Genomic DNA, 26,688 nt, shown 5'->3' on the forward strand with positions numbered 1-26,688 from the left:
AAAAAAAAAAAAAAAAAGAAGTCTGAAATGGGTCTTATGGGCTAAAATCAAAGAGTGAAGAGGGCTGCTCCCTTCCTTCTGGGGCCCCAGAAACACATTTTTAAAATGTGTATTTTTGAGAGAGACAGAGACAGAGCACAAGTGGGGGAAGGGCAGAGAGAGAGGGAGACACAGAATCCCAAGCAGGCTCCAAATTCTGAGCTGTCAGCACAGAGCCTGACACGGGGCTCGAACCTGCGAACCATGAGATCACAACCTGAGCTGAAGTCAGACGCTCAACCGGCTGAGCCACCCAGGCGCCCCTCAAGATCCCTAACTCAGTGGCACCTGCAGAGTCCCTGGGGCCACGCAGGGTACCGTATTCACAGACGCTGGGAACTGGGACACAAACATCTTCAGGAGACCAGTACTTTGCCAACCATGTCACTCTACTATTAATCTTTAAAAATGGTTCAAGCGGGCCGCACCTCGATGCCAAGGCAGGCCATGCTTCCAAAGCCTACACGCATGGGAATATTCTAACCAGTGTCCTACAACTAGCCAGATGTTCGCTCCAAGATGCACAGGTGACTGATCTGAACTCACCCCAGGATCATGCAGAAGACATAAAAGAGTTCCAGCCCAGGTAACTGGTGGTCATTTGCACCCCTGCCTGAGAGCAGGGTGTCCCGTAGGGTGACCAACAATTCCCGTTCACCTGGGTCTGATCAGATACAGGATTCCAGGGCTCAGGCCAGGAAAGTCCCAGGCAAACCCAGGATGAGCTCCTCACCCCAATGTCCACAGAAAGATGAGCCCCGGATGGGAAGAGAAAAACTGGGTCTTTATGACCTTAAGCTCCTTGATCCAGCCATACCTGAAGCAAGTCACACTGTACACTTTTTTAGTTATATGAGCCAATAAAATTCTCTTTCTGCTGAATCCAGTTTGGGTTTGGGTTCCAACAGACAGATCCTTGACCAACAGACCACAAGGACCTCCTCGGGACCACAGAAAATATCACGACTGGGAAACAGAGCCTCCAGCTGCAGGGGTAACATTTGGTCTCCAAGGGGAGGGGAGGCACGCACCGCCAGCTTAGCCTGCCGCTCGCGCTCCTTCTCCGTTCTGAAGCGCTGTTGTTCAGCCCTCTCTGCCCGGCGCCGCTCCTGGGGGAGAGAGAAAAAGGAGGGGGTGTAGGGACCCCCCCCCAAAGAAGGTCAAGAGAAGACATGAGCTAGTTTGAGTGTGACCACCGACTTAGGCACGGATCCCAAAGATTCAGCCTCGAGTCTGCACCGGACGGGATCCAGCCCTGGCCCCCAGGGACGGCCCAGGCCCCCGGCCCCCGGGGTTGGGGGGAACCCCACTTCCCTCCACTCACAATGCGCTCTTTCAGGGCAACGAGTTCCTCTTCCTCCTTCTTCCGCTGCTCAAAATGCACGTCGATGAGCGTCTGCAGCTCCAGCAGATCCTTCTCCATGCGCTTCCGGTGGATGTCCTGCAACACGGTGGGGGGGGGGCGTCATTCCCAGGCAGTGCGGGGGAGGAGACGCCCCCCCAGGGCACCTCTGAGCAATGTTGGGGACCGGACGGGCTCGGACAGTTTAGGGAACCAGGAGCGCTTTCGCGATGTTTCCAGCAGGTGGCGCCAGCGGCCCATTCGGGTCATTAGGGAGCCTGTTCCTAATTTGCACAAAAGCACCCTGGGGACAGGCTTGTCCAGCCGCTTACATCGAAGTCCACACGTTCCCCTTCTGGGATCTTCGGGGGGATCAGCGGAGGGACCACAGGCCTGTTGGGTGGGAAGGGGAAAGACTGAGAAGCCTGGGCTCCCCGACGCGGCTGCCGGGCTGCCCACCAGCAGGTGGCTGGTCCCAATCCGGTGCGCCTGCCCGCGAAACACGCTGGTTTCCGAGACTTGGTTCCAACCAAAGAATGTAAAATAGTTCACTCATAATGTTTCCTACCGATTACATGTTGAAATAATGAAATTTCAGATATAATGGGTTGAATAAAAAACGGTGTTAAGATTAATTTTACCTGTTTTGCTTTTTAAAATTGAGCTGGTAAAAACTATATAGTTACAGATGCGGCTTGCGTTGTATTCGTATAGGGCGGCGCGGCTGGGGGCGGGGTGGGGGCGTGGTCAGCCCTGGGCTGGGGGGTGGCTTAATTGGAATTGTCTGCTTTTTAAGACAGCACCTTCACCTGATTTCTTCCCCCTCCCCTGGCTGTCCCACCTCTGAAGGGAGCCCTTCTAACAGTTTTGCCCTTTTATTAATTCACAGGACACTCTCATGATCCATGTCCCTCACTCCTGTGACTTTGTCATTAATTACAGGGGATTCACCAATTCCGCCACCAGCCGCGACTCCCTTCTAGGTCCCAGACTCAGGTTCAGCAGCGTGCTGAACATTCCCGCCTTCTCACACATACGCCTTCACTGAGCTCATCGAGCTCCCCAGGAAGGAGTGGGGTGCGCAGCCCAGACCCCAGACTGTGCTCCTTACCTCCTCCCTGCCTTTGCCCCAATGGCAAGTCCTGACCCCTGTGCCTGGGAATCGCCCCAGTCTCCTCCCTCCTTTCCACCCTTTGTCCCCTGCCCCAGCTCAGGCCTCGGTCCCTCTCATCTGAACCTTCATGCCAGCCTCTTCCTGGCCTCCCAGCCTCGCTTCATCTTCCTTCCTGGCTTTAGTGGGGCATTTCTAACACCCAGACCTCACCCTTAAGACAAAGCCCAAGCAACTCAGCACTTGAAGCCCTTCTCCATCTGGCCCAGTCAACTCCTCCAGCAACCTCTCTCCTCCCTCACAGACACATGTCATGGTTCCCTGGCTACGTCATGTGCCTATTTGTACCCCTGGGCCTTTGCATATGCTGTTCCCTCTGCCTGCACTGCCCTTCCCCTCATATACTCCACTCCCCCTGAGGCCTTCCATCCTCCCGAAGCACACCTGTGCTCTCTCACTCAGGTTTATCTCCTCGGCTCAAAACCCTTCCAAGGCTCCCCAGGGCCCTGCCCCCATGGCCCCGCCCCGTCTTGGACTCAGGCTCTAGCCACAATGAACTCGGTACCACTGCCCGCACCAACCCAGAGAACTCTACTAGGATATTTCTTATGCTCGCATTGCTGCCTCCTTGCATCTCCAAGCCCCAACGTCACTTCCTCCAGGACCCTCACTTCCTCCAGGACCCTCTGCCCCCACGAGCTTTCATGGCCTGCAGGGATCTGCCTAGTTTAGGGCCTCACCATCAGAATGAGCTGTGTCTCATTCTGTGTCTGTCCCCTGAAAGCCTGGCCTAGATCCAGCTGCCGCATCCTGCGTACACTACACAACTTTCTCGCCTATGATAACTCTCCCGCCTCAGTCAGCCAGTGAACTCCTCATCCCTTAGGACTGGGGCACCACCTCCCCTGGGAAGCCTTCCCTGACTACCTAGGGCAAACACAGGGCCCTCTCTGTGCTACCATCACTGTGACAGGGTCTGACTCGCCAAACACCGCAGGAAGGTCTCTGGGATGAACGATGAAAGAAGGAAGGCCTATCCTTTCCGGTTTCAGTCGCCCTAGTTGGTTCCCTTCCTTTCTCACGCCGTCTCTGGTGGGGACACGTGTAGGGGGATAGACTTGGGACCCCCCGAGGACCAGGGACACGTGTAGGGGGATAGACTTGGGACCCCCCGCCCCAGGATCTCACCTTGGTTTAGGCCGCTCCTCTTCTAATGGGGAGAGACAAAGAAATAATTAGCACGAGTTCATGGGGGCAGGCCTGACACGCCCAGAGAGAACGCCCCCCTCAAGCTCCGCCCCCAGGAGCAGCTCTGGGGGAGAGGCATGAGTGGGGGGAGATGATAGGGAAGGGAAATCAGGGTGGCCGTAATGGAGGAAGAGGGTCACACGCATCAGATATACATTCAGAACTGGTATGGGGATCCCCCTCCCACTTTCTTGGGAACCCAGGGGTCCAAACCTCCAGACCTTCTTCCTACCACCGCCCCCCCCCCCCATTAAACCTAACACTGCACGATGTCCCCAGTCCCTCCCCCCTGGGGACGCGGGAATCCGGGCTAGCCCCCTCTGCAACTCAGGCCCCAACCTTTGAATGTATATGGAGGAAAAAATTAACAGACAGGGTCGGGGGCGAAGATGGGCGAGGTGGGGGTGCCTGTCCGCAAACATCCAACCCTTCTACAAGTATTCCTCCAGGCTGGGGAAGAAGGCTTGGGTGTCGGTCCCTTTAAGAAGGAAGGGAAAGGGTTAAAGCCTCAGCGAGGCCATTTCCCTTCGTGGACACCAGAGGGCGCGCGAGCTCTCCGGGGCTTAAAGGACCGGGCCTGGGCGGGTTACGGGGGCGCAGGGGGTCCTCGCTCGGGTCAGGGCCCGAGGAAATCGGTCTCGGCAAGCGAAGCAGCCGCGGTTACCTCGCTCTGCCACCGGCTCCGGCTCCTCGGCGGCTGGGGAGGGGGCAGGGGGAGGGGGTAGAAGCGAGGGTGGAGGAGCCAGGGGGAGCGGCCAGGCGGGGAGTGGGGGGGCAGAGAGGAAAGAGAGGGGAGAGGCTGTTAAAGGACTTGAAGCCGGGCGGGTCGGGAGCCCCGTCCCCGCCGGCCTCGGCCCCGACCAGCGCCCCCTCCCCACCCGGCCCCGCGGGGCAGCCCCAAGGCTGCAGACCCGCGGAGTCCAGGCCTCACCTTCCTCCTCCTCTTCCGCAGCCTCCTCCGCTGGAAGGGGTGGGGGCAGAGAACGCAGGGTTAGGGGGCCCGCGGAAGGCGCCGGAACCCCGGAGGGTGGGTGGGGGGCGTGGTAGACCCCGCCTGCTCTCGCCTCCCGCGGGCGGGCGTGTCCCCAGGCCACAAAGGCCGGCCCACTCCGCACTCACCTTCGGGCTGCTCCCTGAGGACGGGGTAGGAGAGAGCGACAGGGACAGTTAGGTGTCTTGCAAGTGGGAGAGGGTCCCCACATCTCCACGCCCCCAGCCCTCCCGCCAGCCACTCACTCCTCATATTCCTGCTCCTCGGTGTCCGACATCCTGTGTGACCTAAGGAACAGAGAACATGGGAGTGAGGTGGGATCCCGATGGAGGGGGGGCTGGGGGCCTGGACTCCAGGGTCTGAGGGAGGAGGGGCCGGGGGGCCAGGACCCCTGGGTCTGAGGGAGGAGGGCCCGGGGGGCCAGGACCCCTGGGTCTGAGGGAGGAGGGCCCGGGGGGCCAGGACCTCTGGGTCTGAGGGAGGAGGGCCCGGGGGCCTGGACTCCAGGGTCTGAGGGAGGAGGGGCTGGGGGCCTGGACTCCTGGGTCTGAGGGAGGAGGGGCTGGGGGCCCTGATGGGGAAAGGGCTTTGGGCGGTGTGGTGGGGCACAGCCCCAAAGCCACAGCTCCTGCCCCTCAGTCACCACAGCTGTCCTCTTTTGTCTTATGACATGTCCATGGGAACCTGATCCGAGCAGGGATTAGGAGAAGGTATTTGGGAAGGGACCATGGCCTGAAGACAATAGCTGCCCCACCCCCAATGGCTATTTTGGGGGGATGTCGTAGATGGTGAAACAGAGGACATTTCCTAAGAAGGGATTCAAGGGGGGAGACTCCTGGGTGATTTAGTCACACCCGCTCCCTCTCCCACCCCTCCCCCTCCCCTCTGGCTGGTTACCTCCCCACCTGTCCCCTCCTTTCCCCACCATGCACAGCTGTCCAAAGCAGCCCTGTGCACAGGCCTCATCCTGACCCCAACATGGACATTACTCCATCTTTGAGATCCTCCAGGCCCCACAGTACCCAGGTTAAGAGCATCCCTAAGTCCTGATCCCCACAGACCCTGAGGCCCCAATTTATGATGTCCCTGGTTTCTGGGGACACACAAGTTCTCATGTGTCCGGATTCTGAGGCCCCTGTACTTGAGACTCCAGACTGTGGGCTCAGACATCCTCAGATCCTGACGCCCTGGATCTTCAACACCTAAATTCTGAAGCCCCCAGTTCCAGACGTCCAAGCTCAGAGGCACAATTCATGATGTTCCGAGTCATGACATTGTCAATTCCGACTCCTGCAGTCATAAGGCCTCAGACCCCGAGACCCCAGTTCCTGAACCCCCTAATTCCAAATCCCCAGTCCTCACACTCAGATTATCTAAAGTCCAAGCCCATGTAACCCTACATTTCTGAGGGTCTGAAGGAGTTCTACTCGGGGACGGCCCAATCTCGGCACCCCCAGATGCTGTAATTCCCAAATCCTAAAGCCTCCATCCTCAGTCCCCATGACGGCCGAGCCTCCCAAATTCCCAAGCCTTCATTCTGTGCCCCTCCACCTCCGTGGCTCCTCTTCACACCCCTCCCGTCTCCCACCCCTCCGGTCCCCTCCTCCAAGTCCCAAGTTACCTAAGGCTGGGTCTGCAGGGGCGGAGAACAGCGGGGCAGAGCCTGGCTGACCTAGCGGAAGCACCCGGGGGTTTATAGCTGAGGCTCAGCCCCGCCCCCCAGGGGAGAGGGAGGGGGAAGAATTCCTTTCTCCAACCAGAAGTCCCAGCTCAGGGGCTGTCCTGCCCCCATTCTGGCTCCACATTTAGGATCCTGGTGCCTCCTGGCTGCTTGAGGACCCCTCCACCCCATCAACACTGCCCTGAACCCAGGCTGGGCCAGGCGACCCCCGACCTCTGGGCTCCCCACCTCCCGTACAGCACGCTGCATTCTCTCCTTTGCAGTCCCTGGGCTCAGCACACAGTAGGTCCTTCGAGAATACTTATTGACAAAAGGGGATCATGGGACACTAATATGGCTCTTGTTCTGGTTTCTGGGTCTCTGGGCCTCCATCTGACACTGTCTGTCTCTCCTTTGTCTCTGTGGCTCCCATCTGTGGATCTCTGTCTCTGTCCATCTCTCTGTCTCCCCCTCCCCACCCCCGCCCCTTTGTCAGCCACCAGGATTCCACGCTGGTGACAACAGACGCTAAAGCGGGGAAGCAGGTGTGGGTGGGGGGAGGGGAGAGGGTGTGGTGTCAGGCCCGCACGACCTCACACTCCCCCACCTCCATCTGACACTGATCTGTTTTGGGACTCCTCTCCCTGCCAGACCGTGACCTTGAACTCTAGGGGAGCCAGCCCAGAGGGCGGGATTCCTTGCCCCTCCTGCCTCTCTCACTGTGTGCCCTCTCTGTTTCTATTTCTGTGCATTTCTCCGGGTGGGGGGGGGGGTGTCTGCATCTCTGTATTTTTCACTCTGCGCGTCTCTCCGTGCATTTTTGTCTCCGCATTTCTGTGGGTGTCTCCGCGAATCTGCCTCTCTTGATTCGTGTCTGTTGGTGACCTCATTTCTGGCTCTGGCTCCGTGTCTCTATCTTTCTAGCTCTTCCGGGGGTCTCTCTGTGTCTCTGCCATTCCCCTTATCTGGGGCCCTATTTCTGTCTCTTTCAGTGATCTCTGTGTTTCATTGAGTATGTCTGCCTCTACACCTTCCCTTTCTTTGCTGATCTTGCTAGGAATGTTTGTCTTTTCTCCCTCTCTTTGGGTCTCTGGCTCTCTGTGTGTCTGTGACTCGGTCTGTGTGTGTGTGTGTGTGTGTGTGTGTGTGTGTGTGTGTGTTTGGGCCTTGGTCTGGGCATCTCTGTGCACCCCCATTCCCACTCCCAGAGGAGTGGAGAATGCCCTGCACTGCACGCCCCTGCTGCCCCTGCTGTGTGGTGTGGCCCTAGGGGGCCCTCTCCTCAGTCTTCTCGCTTCCTCACACCGAAGCCCCCCCCCCCACCCCACCCCCCGGCCCTGATCATAGACATGCAGCCATTCTTAGCTCGGAGAGAAGCTTTATTCCTCAGGGACACCTTCAGGGCCGGGGGTGGCCGGCCCGCTCAGCCCTCAAACTTTTTCTTGCGGCCCTCCATGCCGCTCAGCGCATCGATGTTCTTCCGCCAGTCTCCCACCTCCCGGTTCTCCTGGGGGTGGGGGTGGGTTCAGAGGTTAGGGTCTCTCAGATCCTCTGCCCACCCTGCAGCCACCCGGATCTCCTTGTCCCCTCGGGCGATCCCTCCAAACCTGCCCCCACGCACATCCTGTCTCCTTCACACACTCCTGGCCTCCTTGCTTCCTTCTCTTCCTGTTACACCCGCGGCTCCCCCTCTGCTCTACTCTTCTCTCGCGCGGACTCCCTGGTGTAGACCTCGGGCACTTTTTGACTCCTTGCTACTTCCTTCCTTCCCTGTGCAAGGTTCCTGCTGAGGACCCTTACCAGATGCTTCTCCCCCTGACCCCAAGTGCCACCTGCCCCGAGCTTAGGCCCTAGGAGTGTTGCCCCCCCACCCTCTCCTCTGAGCACCCCTTTTCCGGGCACTAGCCACACTCACCTTCTCTGTGTCCTCCTTCTTCACCTGCTTGAGGTGGGCCCGCAGGTCTAAAGACTCCTTAGCCCTGGTACCCAGCAGAGCCTGCATCATGGCGTCGGCGGAGATCCTCACCCTCCGCAGGGTGGGCCGCTTAAACTTGCCCCGAAGGTCGAAGATCTTCTGGTTCAGATCCGCGATCTGAGGGCAGCCAGGGGGGCAGTGGAGACACCCCCTCTTCCGCTACCCTTCCACCCTGCACTTCCCTCCTGTGTCTCTCCAGGCCTCACCCAGGCTCCCCCCGCCCCCAGCTCCCCCCGCCTTCAGGAAAACACCCTAGCTCCCCATCCAGGACGACTCAGCCATCCCCATCGGCCCAGCCTCTCTCTGAAAACACCGCCACCGCCGGGTCCACGCCGCTCGCCTCCCACCGGGTCCCGGCGCCCTGCCTGAGCTCACTCATCCACCCTCGATGCTCCGGCCGCACATTTCCACGAGCACGGCTTCTGCCCTCCCGCCTCCGGCCTTCTGCATGCTGTTCCCTCTGCCTGGAACAGCCTTCCCTAACCAGTGCGTGCTCAATCTTCTGCCCCTCCCTGCCGGGCCCGCGGTCTCTGGCGTCTGCCTCCTGAGCAGCTGCAGGAGAGGAGGCTGAGCCCACAGCGCCAGGTCCACACCCTGCCCTGGAGGCAAGCAGGCCGCCCCATGCCTCCCACCTCCGTGATGTTCTTGGTGACTTTGGCCTCCACGTCGTATCTCTCTTCGTCCACTTTGTCCACGCGGGCGTGGAGTTGTCGGCACAAGTCCTGGTCAAGGAATGTGGTGTCTGTGGTGGTGGGGGGGAGGGCCCGACTGCCGCATCTGAGGGAGGAGGGGCTGCGGGCCTGGACATCGGGTCCTAGATGAGTAGTTTGAAGCTAGACTCTGGGGCAGTTCGAACAAAGGGTGCTAGGAGCCAGGGGTCCCGAGAATCTGACAGAATCGGGGCTGGAGAAACCAACCTCTAGAGCTACGGGGGCTGCAGGCGGCTGCAGGCCGTGTTTCCGAACCCCTGAGGGGAAGGATTGGGACACTGGACCCCAAAGTCCTGAGCAGAAGTGGGAAGTAGTGAGTAGGCCTGTAAGTCATCGCAGGAATGGAGGACGGGACACTAGGGACTTAGGACCCCGGGCCGGGCCGCAGTCCCTGAGCGGCGGTACCTGCAGCTCCGCGAAGCCCAGCCCCGCCAACTCCAGGGGCGGGCAGCGCGTGCTCAGAGCGCGCCCCTTCTCCCCGCGCCGCTCCTCCGCTTCCCGCTCCAGCTCCTGCTTCGCGATCTGCAGCATCAGGGTCTGCGGAGGGGGGCCGGGGCCGGCAGCCCACCCGGGCGAGCGGATGAGGGTCGCGCGGTCCCGGGGAAGCCACGCGGGCCGGGACAGCCCGCCAGGCCCGGGCTCCCGCCGTCTTCTGGAGACACGCCCCCTCCAAGTCCTGTCCATCATCCCAAGGCTCCGCCCCTGTGGGAGGGGCCTACCCGCCACAAGGCCACGCCCACCACGCAGGCACAGCTCTCCAGCCCTGCCCCCAACCCGAGGACACCTACGCGCCCTCTCCAGGCCTATCCGCACCTTCAGCTGCAGCTTCCTCGAGGCGGAAATCTTGGACTTTTTCTGCCGGGGTGAGATGGAGCGAGGAGCAATCAGGGAGGGGAGGGGAGGCCGGGCGGTGGGAGCGGCCTCACAGCCCCTCCCTCAAGCCCGGCCCAGATTTGGCCCGCCTCCAACGCCTGCCCTGAGTCTACCCGAAGCCCCCCCCTCAGTCTCCTTCACCAATCCGAGCTTCTGACTGATTAGGTACCGCCCCCCATACCCCAAGCAATCGGAGTTCCCATGGGCAACGGTACTTGGCCCGTAGCTCTCACCGTTCCCGGCCCCGCCCCCTTCTAAGCTCCGCCCCGAGGCTCTCCACCCTCCTTGGCCCCGCCCCCGCCCGGAGCCCCGCCCCGTCTGCGTCTGGCCCCGCCCCCCGCCAGGTGCGGGCAAGCTCCGCGGACTCGCGGCGGGGACTCGGGAGCTCGCGGCTCACCTTGGCGTGCGGCTCCGTGGCGTACGCACGGTAGTTAGCGGAGGAGCGGCGTCGGACCGGGGCCGGCGCGGGGGGCGGGCAGCCCGCCTGGGGTTGGGGGAACGGAGCCGCGTCACCGCCGGATTCCCCAGCCTCCCTCCACAGTGTTTCCAGGGGCTGCAGCCTCCCGCCCCGGGCCCCGCGCGGCTGCGCCCTCCCCTGCCGCGCGCTTCCGGCCCGCTCCTGCTCTCACCGCATCGCCGCTGCTGGAGGAAGAGAGCCGAGAGCGGGGGGTCAACGGTGGGCCTGCGTCCTGTCCTGCCACACCAGCTCCCCCGTCCTCGGGGCCTAGGCGGTCTGATCCCCAAACTTACGTCGTACAGACACCCGGGAGTCCTGTCCCCACCTCCCTTCTCAGGCCGTGGGTCCAGCCTCGCAGGTCTCAACCTCTCAGGACCCCGGGAGATCGCCCCCCCTCCCACCGCCTCTGGCCTCGGATGTCCGGTTCCCAGGCTGCACTCACCCGTCCGCCATGCTGAGACTCAGGCCAGGGGTTGCAGGAGGCAGAGAAGGGGCAAGGGGCCCTTGGAGGGTCAGTAAGGGGGCGTCCGGGGTGACCTTGAAGGACCCCAGGGCCTTTGGTCTCCTCCGGGCTGCTCAAGCTTCACGGAGGACACTGAGATGAAGGGCAAGAACTGAGACTAAATATACTGCTGCCGCCTCCTCCCCCTGCCCAGGATGCGAGATAACTGGGGCGCGTGAGGGGTGGGGTGGGCCATGCTCCAGCTGGATCACCCTTCCACCTTGGCGGCCTGGGAATCCAGTCCCCTTTTCCTTCTGATCCAGGAGTCCAGGCCCCCAGCCCCCTCCTCCCTCAGACCCTGGAGTCCAGGCCCCCAGCCCCTCCTCCCTCAGACCCAGGAGTCCAGGCTCCAGCCCCTCCTCCCTCAGACCCAGGAGTTCAGGCTCCATCCCCACACTGATGTACAATCTCCGTGAGAGCTATGGTCAGTTTCAGTGCCCCAAACCTCTTAGCCACTCAATAAATTTTTATTTATTTGAGGATCCAGGTGTGGCCCAGACTCTCACAGGCAGCAGCACAGAGACACCCACTTCTAGTTCACTTGGAAGTAGGTCTCCTCTTGACCGCCCTAGGGCTTCCCCTCTCCCAGCCCTGGAGACAAGACTGAGGTCAGGAAAGCTACATGGGCACATGGAGAAGAGGACCCCGCTCTCTACTTGGGCCATGTGGGTGCTGACCAGCCCTGGAGAGCAGACTACCCCATCCCCCAGTTAAAACAGGACCTCTGGCAACAAGGGGACCACACGGAGGGCCTGAGCCTCAGGGCCAGATCTCCAGGCTCTGTGTAGAGGCTCAGGAATGGAATGTAGAACTCTGAGAGAACAATCTAGAATTCTAAGAACAGAATGTAGCATCCCAGGAATGTAATCTGAAATTCTAGCAACACCTCTGAAACTGATTGAGAATGTTGAGAGTGTTACTGAGTATTCTACAGGCGGGCTCTATTTCCGGGACCTGACTTTACAAATCAGAGATGGGGGGCTGGGTATCTGGTAGTCGGGGCAGACTCTCTGGTTTTGGGGTCTGAGTCCCTGGGGGCACAGCCTGAACCTCTGGGAGTGAAGCCCGGGACTCTGAGGGCAATTTGAGGTGCTCAGAGGGTGGGGTCCTGCCTTCCGAAGGCTGAGTCGGGTCCTCCGGAGGCTGGTTCCCTGCCTCAAGGGGCGGGACCAGGACGTCAGGAGGAGGGGTCACGGATTGCACCGCGGGCCGGACCAATACATCAGGGGGAGGGGTCACGGGTTGCAGAGACGCGTGACTGCGGAGGCAAGCGGAGTCCCCGGCCTTGTAGAAGCGTGCGAAGGTCTCTGAGGGCGTGGAGGGCGTGGTCTGGGTGCTCGGGGTGAATCCAGCCGCCTGAGCCAGCTCTCCGACCCGGGCGGAAAACCCCTGCAGCTGCTCTGGCCGCAGGTCCACCAGGTACCTGCACCCAGGAAGTGGTGTGTTAGCGGTCCTGGCTATTGGCCGTCAGCCAGGACTTTCCCTGCCCCTTGCTGGCTCACCGGGCTAATTCCACGATCAGGTGTCCTCCGGGGGCCACGCAGGCCCCGAGATCAGGGCTGAGAAGATGCACCATCCTGGGCAGAGAAAAGGGGAGGGGTGAGCCTCAGACTTTCAGGTCCCGAGGGAAGAGTGGGACTGGGGGATCCGTACACTGATTGAGGAGGGGCTGGGGGCCAAGATTCCTGGGCCTAAGGGAGGAGATGTTGGGGGAGAGAAGTCTGGGAACCTCCCTCTTACCCACAGGCCACGTAGAGCAGCTGGAACCGTCCCTTGTAGCAGGTCTTGTGGTGAAGGGTTTGGGCAGAGCTGAGAGGCAGGAAGTGGACAGTGAAGAATTCCGGGGAAGGGGCAGCTGGGGAAGACTCGCAGAGTTAGACACACAAAGCTTGGAGATAACAAACACTCTTTGCCTGTCTTGAAGCCCTTCCTCATAGGTGGATTCCTGGAAAATTCTGGGAAAGTCAGCCCGGCAGGCAGAGACCCATTTTACAGACTAGGCAACTGAGACTCAAAAGAGGGCAAGAGGGGTTGGCCCTTCCTGGTTCCAGAGGACATTCAGGAAGAACCAGGTTGGGGGATGGTTAGAAGGAAGCAGGACCGGAAGTGAGGTGTGTGTGGGGGGGGGTGTCTCTCCAAAATTGAGCTGAGACACAGCACCTTGTTAGAATGTTCTCGTCTCTTAGTCTTCAGAAGGTAGGATTAAAATTCTATCTGAATGACGATAATAGTGTCCGGATTTAGGAAAGGGAGAGAAATGCAGAGAGAAGAGAGAAAAAGAAGACTTAATGACAGGAACGAGAGACCATTTGTGCAGGCACTGGAAGCCAGGGTAGCACGCACTCTGGGCTGGGAATCCCTGGAACCTGAAGCCCAGGATGGGGGTCCGGGTCCCACTGCTCCCCGGAGGATGATGTGCCCAACTCGCATTCAAGGGGGTGAGCGGAGTCGCACGCTTACCGCGCTGCGGGCTTCCTTCCCTCTCGCCGTGCACCTGCTCAGGGTGTCCCTGGCTGGCTCTCGGGCGCCTCCAGGCGGCCACCCCTCGGAACAGCTCCGTCACGTTGTGCTGAGTGATCTCACTCGCGGTCTGGGGAGAGCAGGGGCGCAGCCCGGGTGTCGCGGCCACCATGCCTTCCCCCAACGCCCAGTGCGAGCGTGCGGTGGCGGACGGGATGGCGGTTAGCTGAGATTTCCAGACTGGGCTTAGAAAGCACGGAGGCGCGGGGCCTCGAAGACCCTCCCCCAGAACCCGGCGCCGTCAGGCACTCACCTTGACCGGCTGTCCGTTGCTGGTCCGCAGGAGGCTCTCATCGTCCGCTTCGATGCCAAAGGCCACGAATGGCCCCGTGGCGATGTCCCCCCAGTACCCGCGCGCTGCGACGCGCTCCCCGTGCTGGGAAAGCAGGGAGCGAAGAGGCAGGTGAGGTCACCGTCGAAGACCCCGGTCCCTATGTCCCAGAAAAGAAGGATCGGCCAGGGCAGGGCGTGGACACGCACATGGCTCAGGAGGCGGCCGGACGCAAGGGTCCGGTTGGGCACGTGGTAGGCGCTGGAGTCTCTGAGTTCAAAGGCGACGCCTGTGTCCCTCCAACGCCGAAATTCGCGAGTGTGGATGACTCGGGCCTGGGTAGGAGGAGGAATGAACAGAAGCCTAAATTAATCTGGTATATGGGTCCCCAGCCCCTCCTCCCTCAGACCCAGGAGTCCAGGCCCCCGGCCCCTCCTCCCTCAGACCCAGGGGTCCTGGCCCCCGGCCCCTCCTCCCTCAGACCCAGGAGTCCAGGCCCCCGGCCCCTCCTCCCTCAGACCCAGGGGTCCTGACCCCCGGCCCCTCCTCCCTCAGACCCCGGAGTCCAGACCCCCAGCCCCCGCTCCAGCCCCCTCACCCCGCGGTCGTGCAGCTTCATGTGCAAATCCCAGTCGCTGACACCGCGCCGGGCGTCGTAACGGGAGCCCAGGTAGTGGCGCAGCCTGGAGTCCCAGAGGCGGCTCATGGGGAAGACCTCAGGACCCTTCTCCCCGCCGGCCCAGAAGCGGAACACGGCCTCCAGCGCGTCGCGCTCGCGGAACTGCACGGCCAGCACGCGTGGGGAGAGAGCGAGGGAGACGCGGCTGCAGAGAGCGGTTTCTCCCGCTTTACCCCCCCTGCCATCCCAGGGCGTGAGAAGGAGTCTCCCATTTCTCAGACGAAAAAACTGAAGTTCTGGGAGTAACGCCCCAGGTCACATCCCACAGTGGGAGCCAGGGAGCTGGGGTTCGACCTCCAACGGAAACCCTTTTGGACTGCCCGTGTCCGGTCTTCCCGCGGCCAGCCAGGTCCTGGGCGGTGATCGCACCTTGAGGGCGCCCAGGCTGAGCCAGGGCAGCTGCTCCGCCAGGCGGTCGGGCTCCGGGACCAGGTGCGCCAGGCGCTTGGCCTGGGCGCGCACGAAGGCGGCCACCTGGGGGCGCAGCAGCGCGTTCCCCCACACCTCCAGGAAGGTCTCGCTCCTCTCTGGGGAAAGGTGGGGCTGGATTAGCGGAGAGAGCAGAAGAGTGAACCCAGAAACGAGACCCGTGTGGGTGACGCACAGCCTCTTCATAGCAGCCTCATTACTTTATAGTCACACACGCATAAGGGCCACTGGCAGACTCCCCATCCATTCCTCAAACGGGAAGAATAACTTAGACCTAACCTAGGTCTGCTCCCAGTCTTCCCCGCCCTGCAGGTGAGCCCAGTCCTGAATTTCATGTTTAAAGTTTCCTCGACTTAAAAAAGAAAAGGTTATATATACAGATGGAAATGGAGATTTATGCGTGTTAAAATATCATAGTGTCAAATTGTTCCATTTTAGGAATCTTTTTTTAAAGGTTTCTATTTATTTATTTTTGGGAGAGAGAGAGAGAGAGAGAGCGAGAGCGTGAGCATGGGTGGGGCAGAGGAAGAGAGAATCTTAAACAGGATTCACACCTAGTGCAGAGCCCAATCCCAGGGCTCCATCCCACCAAGAGCTCATGAGCTGAGCAGAAATCAAGAGTCAGAGGGCTTTGCGGACTGGGCCACCCAGGTGCCTCTAGTTAAGAATTTTATAAGACAATGGTATGCCTTTCGTTGGATACACATATACATCAATATCAATGTATCAGTGTCAGTATATAAATTGTTTAAGGATCTTATCATAGAGAGCTATATATCTTTAGTTAAGATAGATTAGAAATATTTTTTTAAATATTTTTATTTATTTCTAGGAGAGAGAGAGACAGCGTGAGCAGGGGAGGGTCAGAGAGAGAGGGAGTCACAGACTGAAACAGGCTCCAGGCTCTGAGCTGGCCGTCAGCACAGAGCCCGACGCGGGGCTCGAACCCACGAACCGCGAGATCATGACCTAAGCGAAAGTCGGACGCTTAACCGACTAAGCCACTCAGGCGCCCCTAGTTAAGATAGATTAGATTAGTTCTAGTTGTTCCAGAGCCTTCTACAAGGTGCATTGTGAAATGTGTGTGCTGTATTCTGAAGGCTCTGGGCTGTTAGTGACAACTGCCATTTCTAAGTATGATGACAAAGTCTATATGATAAGCCAGAAGATGTGCATTTTTTTAAATCTTCACAAAAATTCTATGGGGAAAGAACTTCTAGGATCCTCATTTGGTCACTGTAGAAAATGAGGCTCAAAAAGGGGCAGAGACTAGCCCAGGCCACTCAGGAAACAGAGCTGGGGTTTGAACAGACTGTCTCAGTCCAGACTTTGCCCTAGGCACTAAGCCGATTGTTACTGAGAAATCATCCTTTCTGCCTCCCCACCCAAATCCTCCCCCGTCTTGTCATTTCCAAGGCTGCCTCCTCCAGGCAGACTCCCTAGTATTCACTCTTCTAACTGAGGAGATTGAGGCCTGTGGGAGGCTCTGGATGATTTCAGCGAAACCTTCCCCAAACCCCGGGATGGACTCGCTACCTCTTAAGAAGTCCTTTGATCTCTTTTGGCCTTCTCCTGTGGTAGGAGGGTTTGAATGCTTACCCTGTGTCAGGCACTGTGCAGAGAATTTATGCAGATTTTCTCCTGGAATTCTTTCAATAGCTCTAGGAGGTAGTATATTTAGCCCCATTGTACAGGTGGGTAAAGATGAGGCTCTAAGACTACCAAATGAATGACCAAGTGGTGTAATAGACATCAATGACACAAAGGTTTAATTGCACCATTGAAATGCCAGAATCCTTGTGAGGTGGGGAAGACACGCAGGGGCCAGAATGTCTGGGTCCTTGTAACTGACCTTGCAGCCCCATCTTCTCAGGTTCCTCCAAGGCTAGGCTGAAGATTAGCATGTGTCGGGCCACAGCTTCCAGATTATTCTCAAGCACATAGAACTGGAAAGACAGGGCAAAATGATTCCCTGGCTCCTAGGAGACCCAGGAATGGGAGACACCCTCCTCCTCCCTCCACAGGACCCAGAACCCTGTTCACTGGCCTGCTTCAAACACAGGAGTCCGGGCAGTCATCTTCATTCTCCTCCCTCCACCACCCCAGAACCCAGCTCACGTGTAACCTCCTGCGAGGCCAGAGCGCTGCCCGGGCCAGAGTCCGAAGCAGGTGCCGCCCATCCACGGAACCCACCAGCAGTACATCTAGCTCGGGGGTCGTGTGCTCTGTATCCTCCCGCAAATCTGGGTCCACAGGAGGACCTGGCAAGATGACACAGGCTGGGGCTGGTGGTCTGGAGAGCGTCCCCTGCAACCGCCCCAGAACGATGGACTACAACTCCCAGCAAGACTCGCACGCCTGGCCTAGGTTCCCAAGGGAGCTGTGCCTCTACGCATTCTGGGAATCGTAGTCCGCAAAGGCCATTTGGGCTGCCCCGTGAAGACGGCGCCACCGTTGGAGCCTCAGAGAACGTTAGCGCGCCCCCTGCCGGCTGCGGAGGCAGCTGCCCGGTCAGATGTGGTCCTGGGTGGCGACTCACTCTCAGCCTGCAGGTCCAGCGCCGGGGACAAGCCCCACCAGGACACGGAGCCGAAGCCTGTGCCAGAGCCTGCCGGTGTGGTCATCGCCCTGCAGGACAGACGTCCTGGGAGTCCCCAAACTTCGTCCCTGCGTCACCCACCCATTCCCCTATCACCGCCCCTCACTCCTCATTCCTCTCCTCTCTGTGACATCCCCTCACCTCTGTCCTTCCAGAGAGTCCGAGTCGCCCCCTCCCTCCCTGCTCGGTGCTGAGCGGCAGCAGTTCGGCACCCACTACACACAACTACCCCTCGCCCCCTTCCTTTTTGAACAATCACCCAATGAGAGTACGTGGGTTGGCCCCGGCGCGATCAACTGACCAATGAGAGCGAGCGGGACCGGCCAGCTGCGAACTTTTGGCCAATGGGAGCGCTTGCGGGGCGGAGAGCGTGTGGACGCGGTTGTCATGACGACGGCGCTGGAGAAGGGGCGGGGCTAGGATGAGCTGGGGCGGGGCCTGGGGGTTGGGGCGGGGCCTGGGACAATTCACATTTCTGGGATGGGGACATCTAGGCAGATTCAAACGGACACAGAACGGGAATGGAATCCTGATTAATTCAAATTAAAGTGAGGCGGCCTAGACCTCCGTGTCCCCTGTCCCTTTCACATCGTGGTTCTACCACCCAGGGCTTCTCAACAGGCGGGAAAGAGCGAAGCGCTCGGTCTAGCTAGCGCTGGCCGCTGGTCAAGTTTGAGGAAATGTGTTAAACACAGTCATTGCTAAGAATTAACTTTTTTACTAATTACTAAAATTAAATTCCAGTTAAATACATTACATTAAAATAAAGGTAATACAGGGGCGCCTGGGTGGCTCAGTCGGTTGAACGTCCGACTTCAGCTCAGGTCATGATCTCACAGTTTGTAGGTTCGGGCCCCGCGTCGGGCTCTGTGCTGACAGCTCAGAGCCTGGAGCCTGCTTCGAATTCTGTGTCTCCCTCTCTCTCTCTGCCTCTCCTGCTCGTGCGGTCTCTCCCCCTCACTCTCTCAAAAATAAATAAAAACGTTTAAAAAAAGAAAAAAAAGAAATTTGTTAAATCACATGGACATCGCAACCTGTGTAACTGATCAGATCTCCCTTTTCCCCTTGCCTAGCAGGAAGCTCAGTGCAAGTTAAAGAAAAGTGCCTTTTCTTTAGTACATGGGGGAACATTTTGCCTCATTTTCCACTTAACCTGCTGGTCAGAGAGCTTTCTTACCAAATTGCATGGACCTTTGTCTACCACCTGAAGTCCTGTCCAGGATAAGAGGAAGGAGAAGCCAATCACCTTTCCTAGACACAGATCAGGAGACAGAATTTGTTGAAGGAAGAAAGGGGGATAGTTGGAACTGTTGGCTTTTCCTGCCTAACTGTCCTTTCTTCCAGTTGCTGGGAACTTCATTCCCAGACTTTGCATATCTATTTTGTTTCCTTGATGAGAGCGAGTCGTTCGGAGGTGAAGTCTGGATTTGCATCAACTTGGGGTTCCCAGTGTCCAACAGAAGCTCAGAAGCTGCCACACTGAAGACCTCAGGGAAAATAGAATGGATAAATAGTGGAAGAAGGAAAGGAAGGGAGGGGAACATGGGCATGGAAATCTAAGTCATAGGTGAGGGAGCGGATTAAATTCATGAGCAAGTAAGTGATTCACGGACTCCTGGCAGCAAGCATAAAGTAGGTGTTGTTATTATTACCACAAGTTTTTCAGATGAGGAAGTGGAGACTTGCAGGGGTGAGTGAATCAAGAAATGATGGATGGCTGGGCCAGTTTCCCTCGGTGTGCTTGACTGATGGCAGCCCTATGCTTGCCTTCGTGTGATCCTACCCTCTTGCCCCGCCCCGCCCCTGCCCTGCCCTGCCCACACCCCATCAGTGAGCATCAGGTCAAGCCACCCAAGTTGCTGAGTGTTTATTTGGTCCCAGGAGCAGTGCAGGAATCCGACTAGGGACAGGAGCGGGTGATCCTGTGCAGGAAGAGGGGCGCTTGGGAGCGAAGAGGGTAGTAGGCTGGGTCACTGATTGTCAAAGCAGAGCGTGGGAGCCTGGGGTTGGGAGATGCCAGATGGCTCCCCTCCCCCACGGGTCCTTGGGGCTTCTGGGTCTGTGCTTGGTGGGAGAGTTGACAAGTCACCATGATTGGTGTAATGGGGGATGAGAAGGCAGGAATGTGTCACGTGGGGAGTGAGGTGGGGGTGGTTAGTGGTCAGAGAAGGCTTAAAGGTAGACCTGGGCCTGGCTTTGGCCAGGAATCTGAGGTCAGAGGCCGAGTCCAGGGTTGGCAAGGGGCTTGAGTTGGGGCTTAGGGTGCAGGCAGCGGCCTCACTCGGTCAGGGGGCCGCAGGGAGTGCCACTGGGCAATGGGCCGCCGGGGGTTGGCCAGCATGTCTGCCCAGTGCCGCAGGCCAGCTCCCCCGGCCGCTGCCCCCACGGCCACCCTCCCGATGGCCTCGTTCTTGCCCAGCTTGTCATAGTCCAGCACGGTCAGCTCCACCTGGACCTTCTGGAGACAGGAAGGGCAGGGGGAAGAGAGAGGAGTTCAGGAAGGAGGCTTGGCGGCGCGGAGCTGGGTACCATCGCTAAGGAGACCCTCTCCCCAGCAAGCAGATTCCAGGGGGACTTGTTAGAGCGCTGGGCAAGGCTTTTCAGGGGACTCGGAGGGGGCATGTGGTGGGGAGTGAGGGGGCGGAGAGCCTCTGTTAGATGCTCTAGAGGCTTTCTTCCTCTGGAATCAGCTTTCAAAGAAGATACATCTTAGGACCCCCTCAGGGAACAGCCTCCCAAGCGGCGGCAGACTTTCAGGGACTCTTAAATGCATGGAGTGGCCAGGCCTGGGTCCTGGGTAGGCCCTGCTCCTGGAGTGTTGTGGAGGTATCTCTTTTTCCTAGCACCCATTACTCCTGAGGAGGCGGAGCACCCTGGTCTTGCTTGGGGGCGGGGCATCTGGTCTCGCTTGGGGGCGGGGCACCCTGGTCTCGCTTGGGGGCGGGGCACCCTGGTCTCGCTTGGGGGCGGGGCACCCTGGTCTCGCTTGGGGCGGGCACCCTGGTCTCGCTTGGGGGCGGGCACCCTGGTCTCGCTTGGGGGCGGGCACCCTGGTCTCGCTTGGGGGCGGGGCATCCTGGTCTCACTTGGGGGCGGGGCATTCTGGTCTTACTTGGGGGCGGGCACCCTGGTCTTACTTGGGGGCGGGCATCCTGGTCTTGCTTGGGGGCGGGCACCCTGGTCTTACTTGGGGGCGGGCACCCTGGTCTTGCTTGGGGGCGGGCACCCTGGTCTTGCTTGGGGGAGGGACTTCCTGGTCTTGCTTGGGGTTGGGGGGCTCTGACCCTCATAAGAGGAAACTGAGCGAGGGAACGCAACCTCAAGCCCCCAGGACCTGGAAGTTGCTGAAGAGTCTCCCTTCCCCTAGCAATAGGGGTTTCTAAGGGCCTGGGACTCTGGGGGAAGGGCTGTTCTGGGAGGGGCTTTGGGTAGGTCTGAGCTCACCTGCACCTGGTCACAGGGCACCTCGAAACTGAAGGCCTCATTGTAATAGGGGTTCAGAGTGTTCTTCTTGATGGTTGTTTTCTTCTTCCGTACCTTTTTGCCACCTTGAAGCAGGTGGACCTTGACATATGGATCTGGGGAGAGAAAGGAGTCTTTTAGCCCCACTGTCAAGTCTAGGGGGTCACCTTGAGGAGAAGGCATGAGAGTCTTCTTCGGAACAGCAACACTCTGCGCACCCCTCACCCCTCACGTCTCTCTCTGTGATCAAAGCAAATCTATAATCTTCCATGGCAGCCTGGGCCTCCCCCTCCCCTAAGGGACCCTCAGGACCTAAAAACAGAGAGATCCTTTGCTACTGAGCCTCCCACTACCACCACCCAGACCATTTCCTTGCTTCCCACACACCGGAGAGCCCTCCTACATCCATCTTCTTCAGGTTCTTAGCCTCCAGGACAATGACGGTGAGCTTGCCGGCAGTAGGGACGTAGCGGAGGGAGAAGCAGATGTCACCTAGTTTCTCCTGCTAAAAGAGGGGGGAACCATCGCTGAAGCCCCTGCTTCCCGTCCATCCCCTGTCGGACCTTTCTTCCCTCCCCCTCACCTTAGAGCGGAATGGCCCAGGTAAGACCACAGAGGGACAACCCAGGGACTGGAGAGGTTGTACCGGAGAACCCCTGGGGCTGGCCCTTTGCTGCAGTGGAATGGCTGCTGCCCTGAAGGTCCAAGAAGCCTGTGATCTGCTTGGCCCAGGGTCGCAGCGGGCTGCCGTAGGGTCGTGGCCACGCATGCTCACCTCCTCCCGAGGAGCAGCCTTCAGCTCTCGCCAGGCCAGCACTGGCCGTCCCAAGTCGACGGAACTCATGGGGACCCGCACCTCCCCAATGGCATCGTTTCGGGAGAAGCGATCAAAGTCGTACACCGCCATGACCAGTACCCTGCCCCCCAGCTCCACGTAGGGGACCTAGGTGAGGGGGCCACAGAGGAGAGAGCACAAGGAGGAGAGTAAGAAGTCAGAGAGACAGGAAGGAAGTGGGGTGTAGCGTGTTCAGGTAGAAGAAGGTGGGTGGGGCAGCAAGGGTTCAAGGGAACAGGTGTGGGGAAGTCTATGGAACCCAAGTAGGCAGCCCAAGGACCAAAGGCACAGCCCAGGGTCAGCAGTCCCCACAGGGGCAACCCAGGGTCCAGTGTCACAGTCTCCAGATCTGATAGCTGCCACCAGAGCTGTGGTTGCCAGCAGAAGAAGCTGAAGGGGTTGGTCCCCAGGATTCCAGGTACGGGGGGCAGGTTGCCAAGCCTGGGGCACGGAGGCCAGGAGCTCACCTTGAACGCAAAGTTCTCCCCAAAGTGTGGGTTGAGCGTCTGCCGATGCACCTTGGTCTCATACCGCCGCCGCTTGTCTGGCAGCAGGTAGACACGCACGTAGGGGTCGGAGGAGCCGCCCAGGTCTAAGGCTGCCAGTCCCTCGGCTTGCAGGATGCCCACTAGCAGCTGAAAAGTGATGGTGTGTGTGTGTGTGTGTGTGTGTATGTGTCATCTTAGCCTCCTTTTGTGGAGCCTCCTTGAAAAAGGGGCTAGAACCCTCGGACCCTCCCCTCCACAACATCCCCCTCCTCCACACCCACCTGTCCACTCTGGAAGTCGTAATCGAGTGAGTACTGCAGTCGTCCTAGCTCGTGCTTTTCTGCCACCTGTGACCCTGGCCCAGACGGGGCTGGCTCCAGCTCCTCCACTTCCGGCTGCACCTTTGGGAGCCGGGGGCAAGGGCAGGTGAACCCTTCCCCCTGACAGTGGGATCCTCCACGCCCAGAAGCCAAGGGAGACTCACAGATCCCTCAGGCTATACCTGGGCACTTGCAGGGTAAGCAGAATCAGTGTTTGATTAGTTATGTCTGACACAGTCAGGGAACAATCAAAGTGTGATTCATGATGTCTGCTATGGGAAAGAACAGACATGGGGACACACGGGCAGCATGTTGTGCCTACACTAGAAAAACAATCGCTCCTAGTGCCTCACTGCCTACAAGAAGGATGCAGAAGATTCTATTTCACAGGTTAATGGACTATTGGGGTCATTGTCCAACTTGATGAGTTAACTAGTGATCTTGCTATAGAGAAACATGGAAGAGAAAAGTATATTTCACTTATATTTGCCATTCTAAACTGGAACAAGGCTTTTTAACCTAATCCATCAATTTTCAAAATTCAGTGTGAATCAGAACTCTCCTGAGACATCTCACTTCAGAGGTTCTGATTCAGCAGGTTTGGTGCAAGATGCAGAATGTATGTTTCCTCAAGTATCTGGGGTGATTCTGATGTAGATGGTCTTTGGACGTCAATGGCTTAAGTGATAGGGATGGAGGACGGCTTCCAGGACTCTAAAGGTCATGCCTTATGGGTAGAATTATAACAGCTATTTGTTGACAAGAGAGGAGGGGAAATATCAATTACAGACCACAAACTTGAGGCTCAGAGAAGGATAGTGAATTTCCTTAGGTCACAGAGTGGGGAATGGTTCCTCTGGGTTGGAAACCGAGGACTGCCTGGCTCCCAGAGCCTTACACCTGTTACTTTTCATTTTCCCTCCAAGCGCCTCTTTCAACTTACGTTTCTTTATTCTCTTGAGAATGCCACACCAGCCTCCCCGCTAGCCTTCTTGCCTCAAATCTGTCCTCCACATGGGTTCCAGAGGATTCATTCCAACACTCATGTGACCCTGTTCCTCGCCTGCTCACAAATCTTCCTTGGCTCCCAACTGCCCTTGTGACATGGATACTACTCAGCTCTTCAGACACACACTCTAGAGTGCAGTATATTTGCACTCTATACTCCAGCATAGAGTGAAAAGTGACTCAGGGTTTCTCGAATATGTCTCAGACTCTGGATTCCAGGCCTCAGCACACACTGTTTCTTCTCTCTGTTCTTGGCTAACGCTGTGTGTTCCTTGGGTTTCAGCACAGAAGATGCCTCTATTCGGAAGCTTCCTTAGACTCTGTGGGTTATCAGGTGGTTTTTCTGAACCCCCGTGTGTTCTGTGCTGCCCCTAATGTGGCACATAACACCCTGAATTGTGAATGTCTGTGTGAGTGTCTGACTTCCCCCCCAGACTGGTTCTCATGAACAGGTCCCCAGGGTCAGTTAGGTAGCTAAACACACAGGGGATGTGAGTGGGTAAGATGGGCATAGGAGAGGGGAGAGCAGGGACTGAGGCTGCTAAGCCCGGGTGCAGGAAAGGCAGGGCTGAGGGGCTGGGCCAGGCCACACCTTGTCTATGTAACTCCGACCCAGCTCCTTCACTTCCTGAAGGTGGACCTGGGCTTGGGCCTGAATCTTCTTGCCCGACCGCCTCCGACAACGCTTCCGGTAGAGGCAGAAACAGCAGCTGAAGACGAGGAGGGCTGAGACCAGAATGATTGTGGCCAGGGCCCAAGGGGGTACTGCAGAGGGCATGGAGAAAACACTCACTGAGACCCTAGGAAGCAAGCTGGCGGATTCAGTCTGGGTGACACGTACAAGCCGAAATCCTGGCCAGGTTTTCCCTCCAGCCACTTCCATTCCATTTTATTCCCGTGTTTTCCTTCCAACTGATCTCACCTATAAAGAGATTTGATGCCCTTATTCTAGGCTGACACCATCCAGATTTTCTTGCCTGTTAACTGCACCTTCCCTTAGACCCCCTTTCTAATTTCTGCTCCACACACTGAAATATTTAGAAGCCATGCCCCTTCCCTGGCCTCAGTTTCCCTATCTTTAAAGGAAGGGAGAGGTGGGCCTTCCAATTCACAATCCAAGATCCCATTCCACTGCACATTCTTTGACCTGGTTCTCGATTTTCTTGCAAACCCGCTCCTCTTGCATTTCACTCCGAGTCGAGTCCATAATTCCAGCCGCAGTCCCACCCGGATTTTCCAGCCCGCCAGCCGAGCACACCCTTCTGAATCCGCCCCTGAGAATCCTAGCCGGGCTTTCCCTCCGCTCTGGCCCCGAGTCTCGCTCACCAGGGCTGGGGCCGATGCGACTCGAGTCCGGAGGCGTGTCGGGCGCAGGCGGCCCTGGGGTTGGGGGCTCCGGGAACATGCCGGCGGGGTCTCACGGTCCTTTCTGCGGAGGCACCCAAGAGCCATAGCCCCCCACGCCCACCCCGTGCATCCAGGGAAGCCTCCGGAATAACGAAAAACTCCAACTCCCAGCGGCACCCTGGGCGACCGGCCGCACAGGACTCAGCCTTCGGTCGCGAGGCATGCTGGGGGTTGTAGTGTCAGCCTCCCGCGACCGAGGGCGGGCGCGGCCGTGGGTTCCAGTCCCTAGCCCCATCCCAGAGGGATGCCCCCGCCCGCCAAGGCCCCCCAGGAACCCCGCCGACTTCTCATCCCTCAGTGCCCGACTCCACGGGCCTGAACCGGAAGTGGGCGAAGGCTGGCGTGGGAACCGGAGACCTGAGTCGCCCCGAGCAACGTGGCTCTGCCCGAACGGGGCAGGAGCACCGCTGGTTGCCCTGGCAACCGGCTGTTGCCGAGACAACAGGCCGGGCTGACGTCCAGATGCGGAATCCAGGCGCTGCCGGCTCGCTCCACGCGCGGTCAGGACCCCAGCCCCGGACCCCGGGCGAGGCGAGCGTGGGGAGAGGGCGGCCTCGGCCGGCGCTCCCGGCGCCCAGGGCTGACTCCTCCCTCCAACGCCCGGCCCCGCGAGCCTCTCTCGCTCCTGCCGGGGGGCTCCCTGCTGCCACCGCCGGGGCAGGGTGGGCTGGGGGCGCGCATCCTTCTCGGCCTGCCTGTCTCTCCCCCGCATCCCGAGCTCTGTCTTCACACCTGTCCTCATGATCTCTCCCTCCACCCCCTACTTCTGCCTATTCCCCCCACCGGCCCCTCGCCGCCCCCCGTCGGCGTCTCGTTTGCCCTCGGCCTGTGGTCTGGTCTGTGTCCCACCCTCCCCTGGCTGCTCCTCCCTCCCCTCTGCCCTTTGTCTCCACACCTGTCTCTAAATCGCAGTGTCCGCGTTTCAGCCTCCAGCCCCTCCACTCCCGTCGGGCCCTCCCCAGTGTCCCCACCATGCCACACGCCCCGTCTCTCCAGGGGTGAGGATGAGCAGGGGGCTTAGGGAGGGGGTCCCAGAGGCTCCTACCTGCTCGGCGGCTGGACCCGACCCTCCCGGGAGACGCCCAGGCGCCGGCCCCGCCAGGACCCCGCCCCCGCACGCGGGCGGGTGGCGCTGTCCCGGGTGCTGATCACTGAGCTCGGTGGGGCGGGGGCGCGGCAGAGCGGAGTGAGTGTGCGCGTGTGTGTGCGTGCGTGTGTGTGTGTGTGTGTGCGCGCGCGCGTGCGTATTAGGTCTCGAGTAGGTGGAGAGCCCCGTCCCTCCCCTCGTCCCTCCCCCAGCCAAGAGCCACCAGGGTGCCCAGGGATATTCACCCTGGTCCCTGACGATTTTCTGCTTTCTGGCCCAGGCCCCCTCTCTCCACCCTTACCCCCGCCAGGATACCCGGTCCCAGGACCCCGGAGACTCTCTGGAGACTCAAGTACCCCAGTAGTCAGGTATCCAGACACAAGACTCAGTGTAAGCCTCTAGTGAATTTGCCCCAGACATCACCCCACCCTCTAGGATCTCCGAACAGCAGGCCCAGGAAGCAAGCCCCTATGTGGCTGGACACAAGCGTGGACCTCCAGCCCTCTCCGAGAGACTCAACCATCTAAACACATTTTTTTCGGGTGCAAAATGGTGGGTCCCTCTCGCTTCCCTAGGATATTTACCTCAGTGCCTGAGCATCAGGAATCCAGCCCCACTCCCACCCCAATATTATTTTCAGACCCAGAAATCCGCTATAGCAAGCATCTCCGGGGG

At 59.0% G+C, this 26,688-nt stretch overlaps 4 protein-coding genes across 6 annotated transcripts in view; all 4 read right to left on the reverse strand.

Moving 5' to 3' along the window:
• TNNT1 (troponin T1, slow skeletal type) overlaps positions 1–6,429 on the reverse strand; it is a 13,134-nt gene extending 6,705 nt beyond the window's left edge. Inside the window, exons 1-9 of the mRNA XM_039244261.1 lie at positions 6,353–6,429; positions 4,977–5,018; positions 4,860–4,873; positions 4,672–4,701; positions 4,405–4,437; positions 3,681–3,702; positions 1,714–1,774; positions 1,364–1,480; positions 1,071–1,148 (exon numbers count right to left, since the gene is read on the reverse strand). Of these exons, the coding sequence (XP_039100192.1) occupies positions 1,071–1,148; positions 1,364–1,480; positions 1,714–1,774; positions 3,681–3,702; positions 4,405–4,437; positions 4,672–4,701; positions 4,860–4,873; positions 4,977–5,008 (387 nt within the window). The 5' untranslated portion in view covers positions 5,009–5,018; positions 6,353–6,429. The remainder of the gene's footprint in view (positions 1–1,070; positions 1,149–1,363; positions 1,481–1,713; positions 1,775–3,680; positions 3,703–4,404; positions 4,438–4,671; positions 4,702–4,859; positions 4,874–4,976; positions 5,019–6,352) is intronic.
• A 1,323-nt stretch (positions 6,430–7,752) lies between these two features.
• TNNI3 (troponin I3, cardiac type) lies at positions 7,753–11,024 on the reverse strand. The gene is made up of 8 exons (XM_039244243.1): positions 10,849–11,024; positions 10,579–10,591; positions 10,347–10,433; positions 9,890–9,931; positions 9,482–9,613; positions 8,999–9,088; positions 8,307–8,483; positions 7,753–7,898 (listed from the first exon to the last, which is right to left on the reverse strand). The coding sequence occupies exons 1-8, from the start codon at positions 10,857–10,859 to the stop codon at positions 7,815–7,817; spliced, it is 636 nt and encodes a 211-aa protein (XP_039100174.1). The 5' UTR covers positions 10,860–11,024; the 3' UTR covers positions 7,753–7,814.
• A 332-nt stretch (positions 11,025–11,356) lies between these two features.
• DNAAF3 (dynein axonemal assembly factor 3) lies at positions 11,357–17,636 on the reverse strand. 2 transcript variants are annotated; one of them, XM_039244242.1, is made up of 12 exons: positions 17,548–17,636; positions 17,347–17,435; positions 17,001–17,068; positions 16,660–16,753; positions 14,748–14,905; positions 14,298–14,480; positions 13,909–14,034; positions 13,682–13,804; positions 13,369–13,498; positions 12,649–12,763; positions 12,411–12,485; positions 11,357–12,331 (listed from the first exon to the last, which is right to left on the reverse strand). In XM_039244242.1, the coding sequence occupies exons 2-12, from the start codon at positions 17,429–17,431 to the stop codon at positions 11,869–11,871; spliced, it is 1,620 nt and encodes a 539-aa protein (XP_039100173.1). In that variant the 5' UTR covers positions 17,432–17,435; positions 17,548–17,636; the 3' UTR covers positions 11,357–11,868. The 2 variants fall into 2 exon arrangements, with proteins under 2 accessions (XP_039100173.1, XP_039100172.1); XM_039244241.1 differs by having other exon boundaries at positions 16,926–17,068.
• Positions 17,637–19,257: 1,621 nt separating this feature from the next.
• Positions 19,258–26,077, reverse strand: SYT5 (synaptotagmin 5). 2 transcript variants are annotated; one of them, XM_039244057.1, is made up of 9 exons: positions 25,972–26,077; positions 24,846–24,948; positions 24,112–24,284; positions 22,473–22,592; positions 22,171–22,338; positions 21,644–21,811; positions 21,256–21,370; positions 20,851–20,984; positions 19,258–19,864 (listed from the first exon to the last, which is right to left on the reverse strand). In XM_039244057.1, exons 2-9 carry the CDS (start codon positions 24,922–24,924, stop codon positions 19,664–19,666), a joined length of 1,158 nt encoding a protein of 385 aa, XP_039099988.1. In that variant the 5' UTR covers positions 24,925–24,948; positions 25,972–26,077; the 3' UTR covers positions 19,258–19,663. The 2 variants fall into 2 exon arrangements, with proteins under 2 accessions (XP_039099988.1, XP_039099987.1); XM_039244056.1 differs by having other exon boundaries at positions 21,256–21,373; positions 25,972–26,071.
• Positions 26,078–26,688: the final 611 nt, after the last annotated feature.

This window comes from Hyaena hyaena, unplaced genomic scaffold (genome assembly GCF_003009895.1).
Source record: "Hyaena hyaena isolate Hyena2069 unplaced genomic scaffold, ASM300989v1 scaffold_235, whole genome shotgun sequence".
Taxonomy (NCBI): domain Eukaryota; kingdom Metazoa; phylum Chordata; class Mammalia; order Carnivora; family Hyaenidae; genus Hyaena; species Hyaena hyaena.

Coding starts and splice junctions, on each gene's coding strand:
- TNNI3 (XM_039244243.1), bottom strand. Junction 9,932..10,346: donor CCACGGAGCCGCACGCCAAG/GTGAGCCGCGAG, acceptor TCACCCCGGCAG/AAAAAGTCCAAGATTTCCGC. Junction 8,484..8,998: donor TCACCAAGAACATCACGGAG/GTGGGAGGCATG, acceptor GGCTGCCCTCAG/ATCGCGGATCTGAACCAGAA.
- DNAAF3 (XM_039244241.1), bottom strand. CDS start 17,431: ATGACCACACCGGCAGGCTCTGGCACAGGCTTCGGCTCCGTGTCCTGG. Junction 14,035..14,297: donor TGAAGCTGCACGACCGCGGG/GTGAGGGGGCTG, acceptor CCTCCTACCCAG/GCCCGAGTCATCCACACTCG. Junction 13,499..13,681: donor GCAACGGACAGCCGGTCAAG/GTGAGTGCCTGA, acceptor TGCTCTCCCCAG/ACCGCGAGTGAGATCACTCA.
- SYT5 (XM_039244056.1), bottom strand. CDS start 24,924: ATGTTCCCGGAGCCCCCAACCCCAGGGCCGCCTGCGCCCGACACGCCT. Junction 24,285..24,845: donor TCGCATCGGCCCCAGCCCTG/GTGAGCGAGACT, acceptor TGCCCTCTGCAG/TACCCCCTTGGGCCCTGGCC. Junction 19,865..20,850: donor TGCCCTGTGACCAGGTGCAG/GTGAGCTCAGAC, acceptor TCCTGTCTCCAG/AAGGTCCAGGTGGAGCTGAC.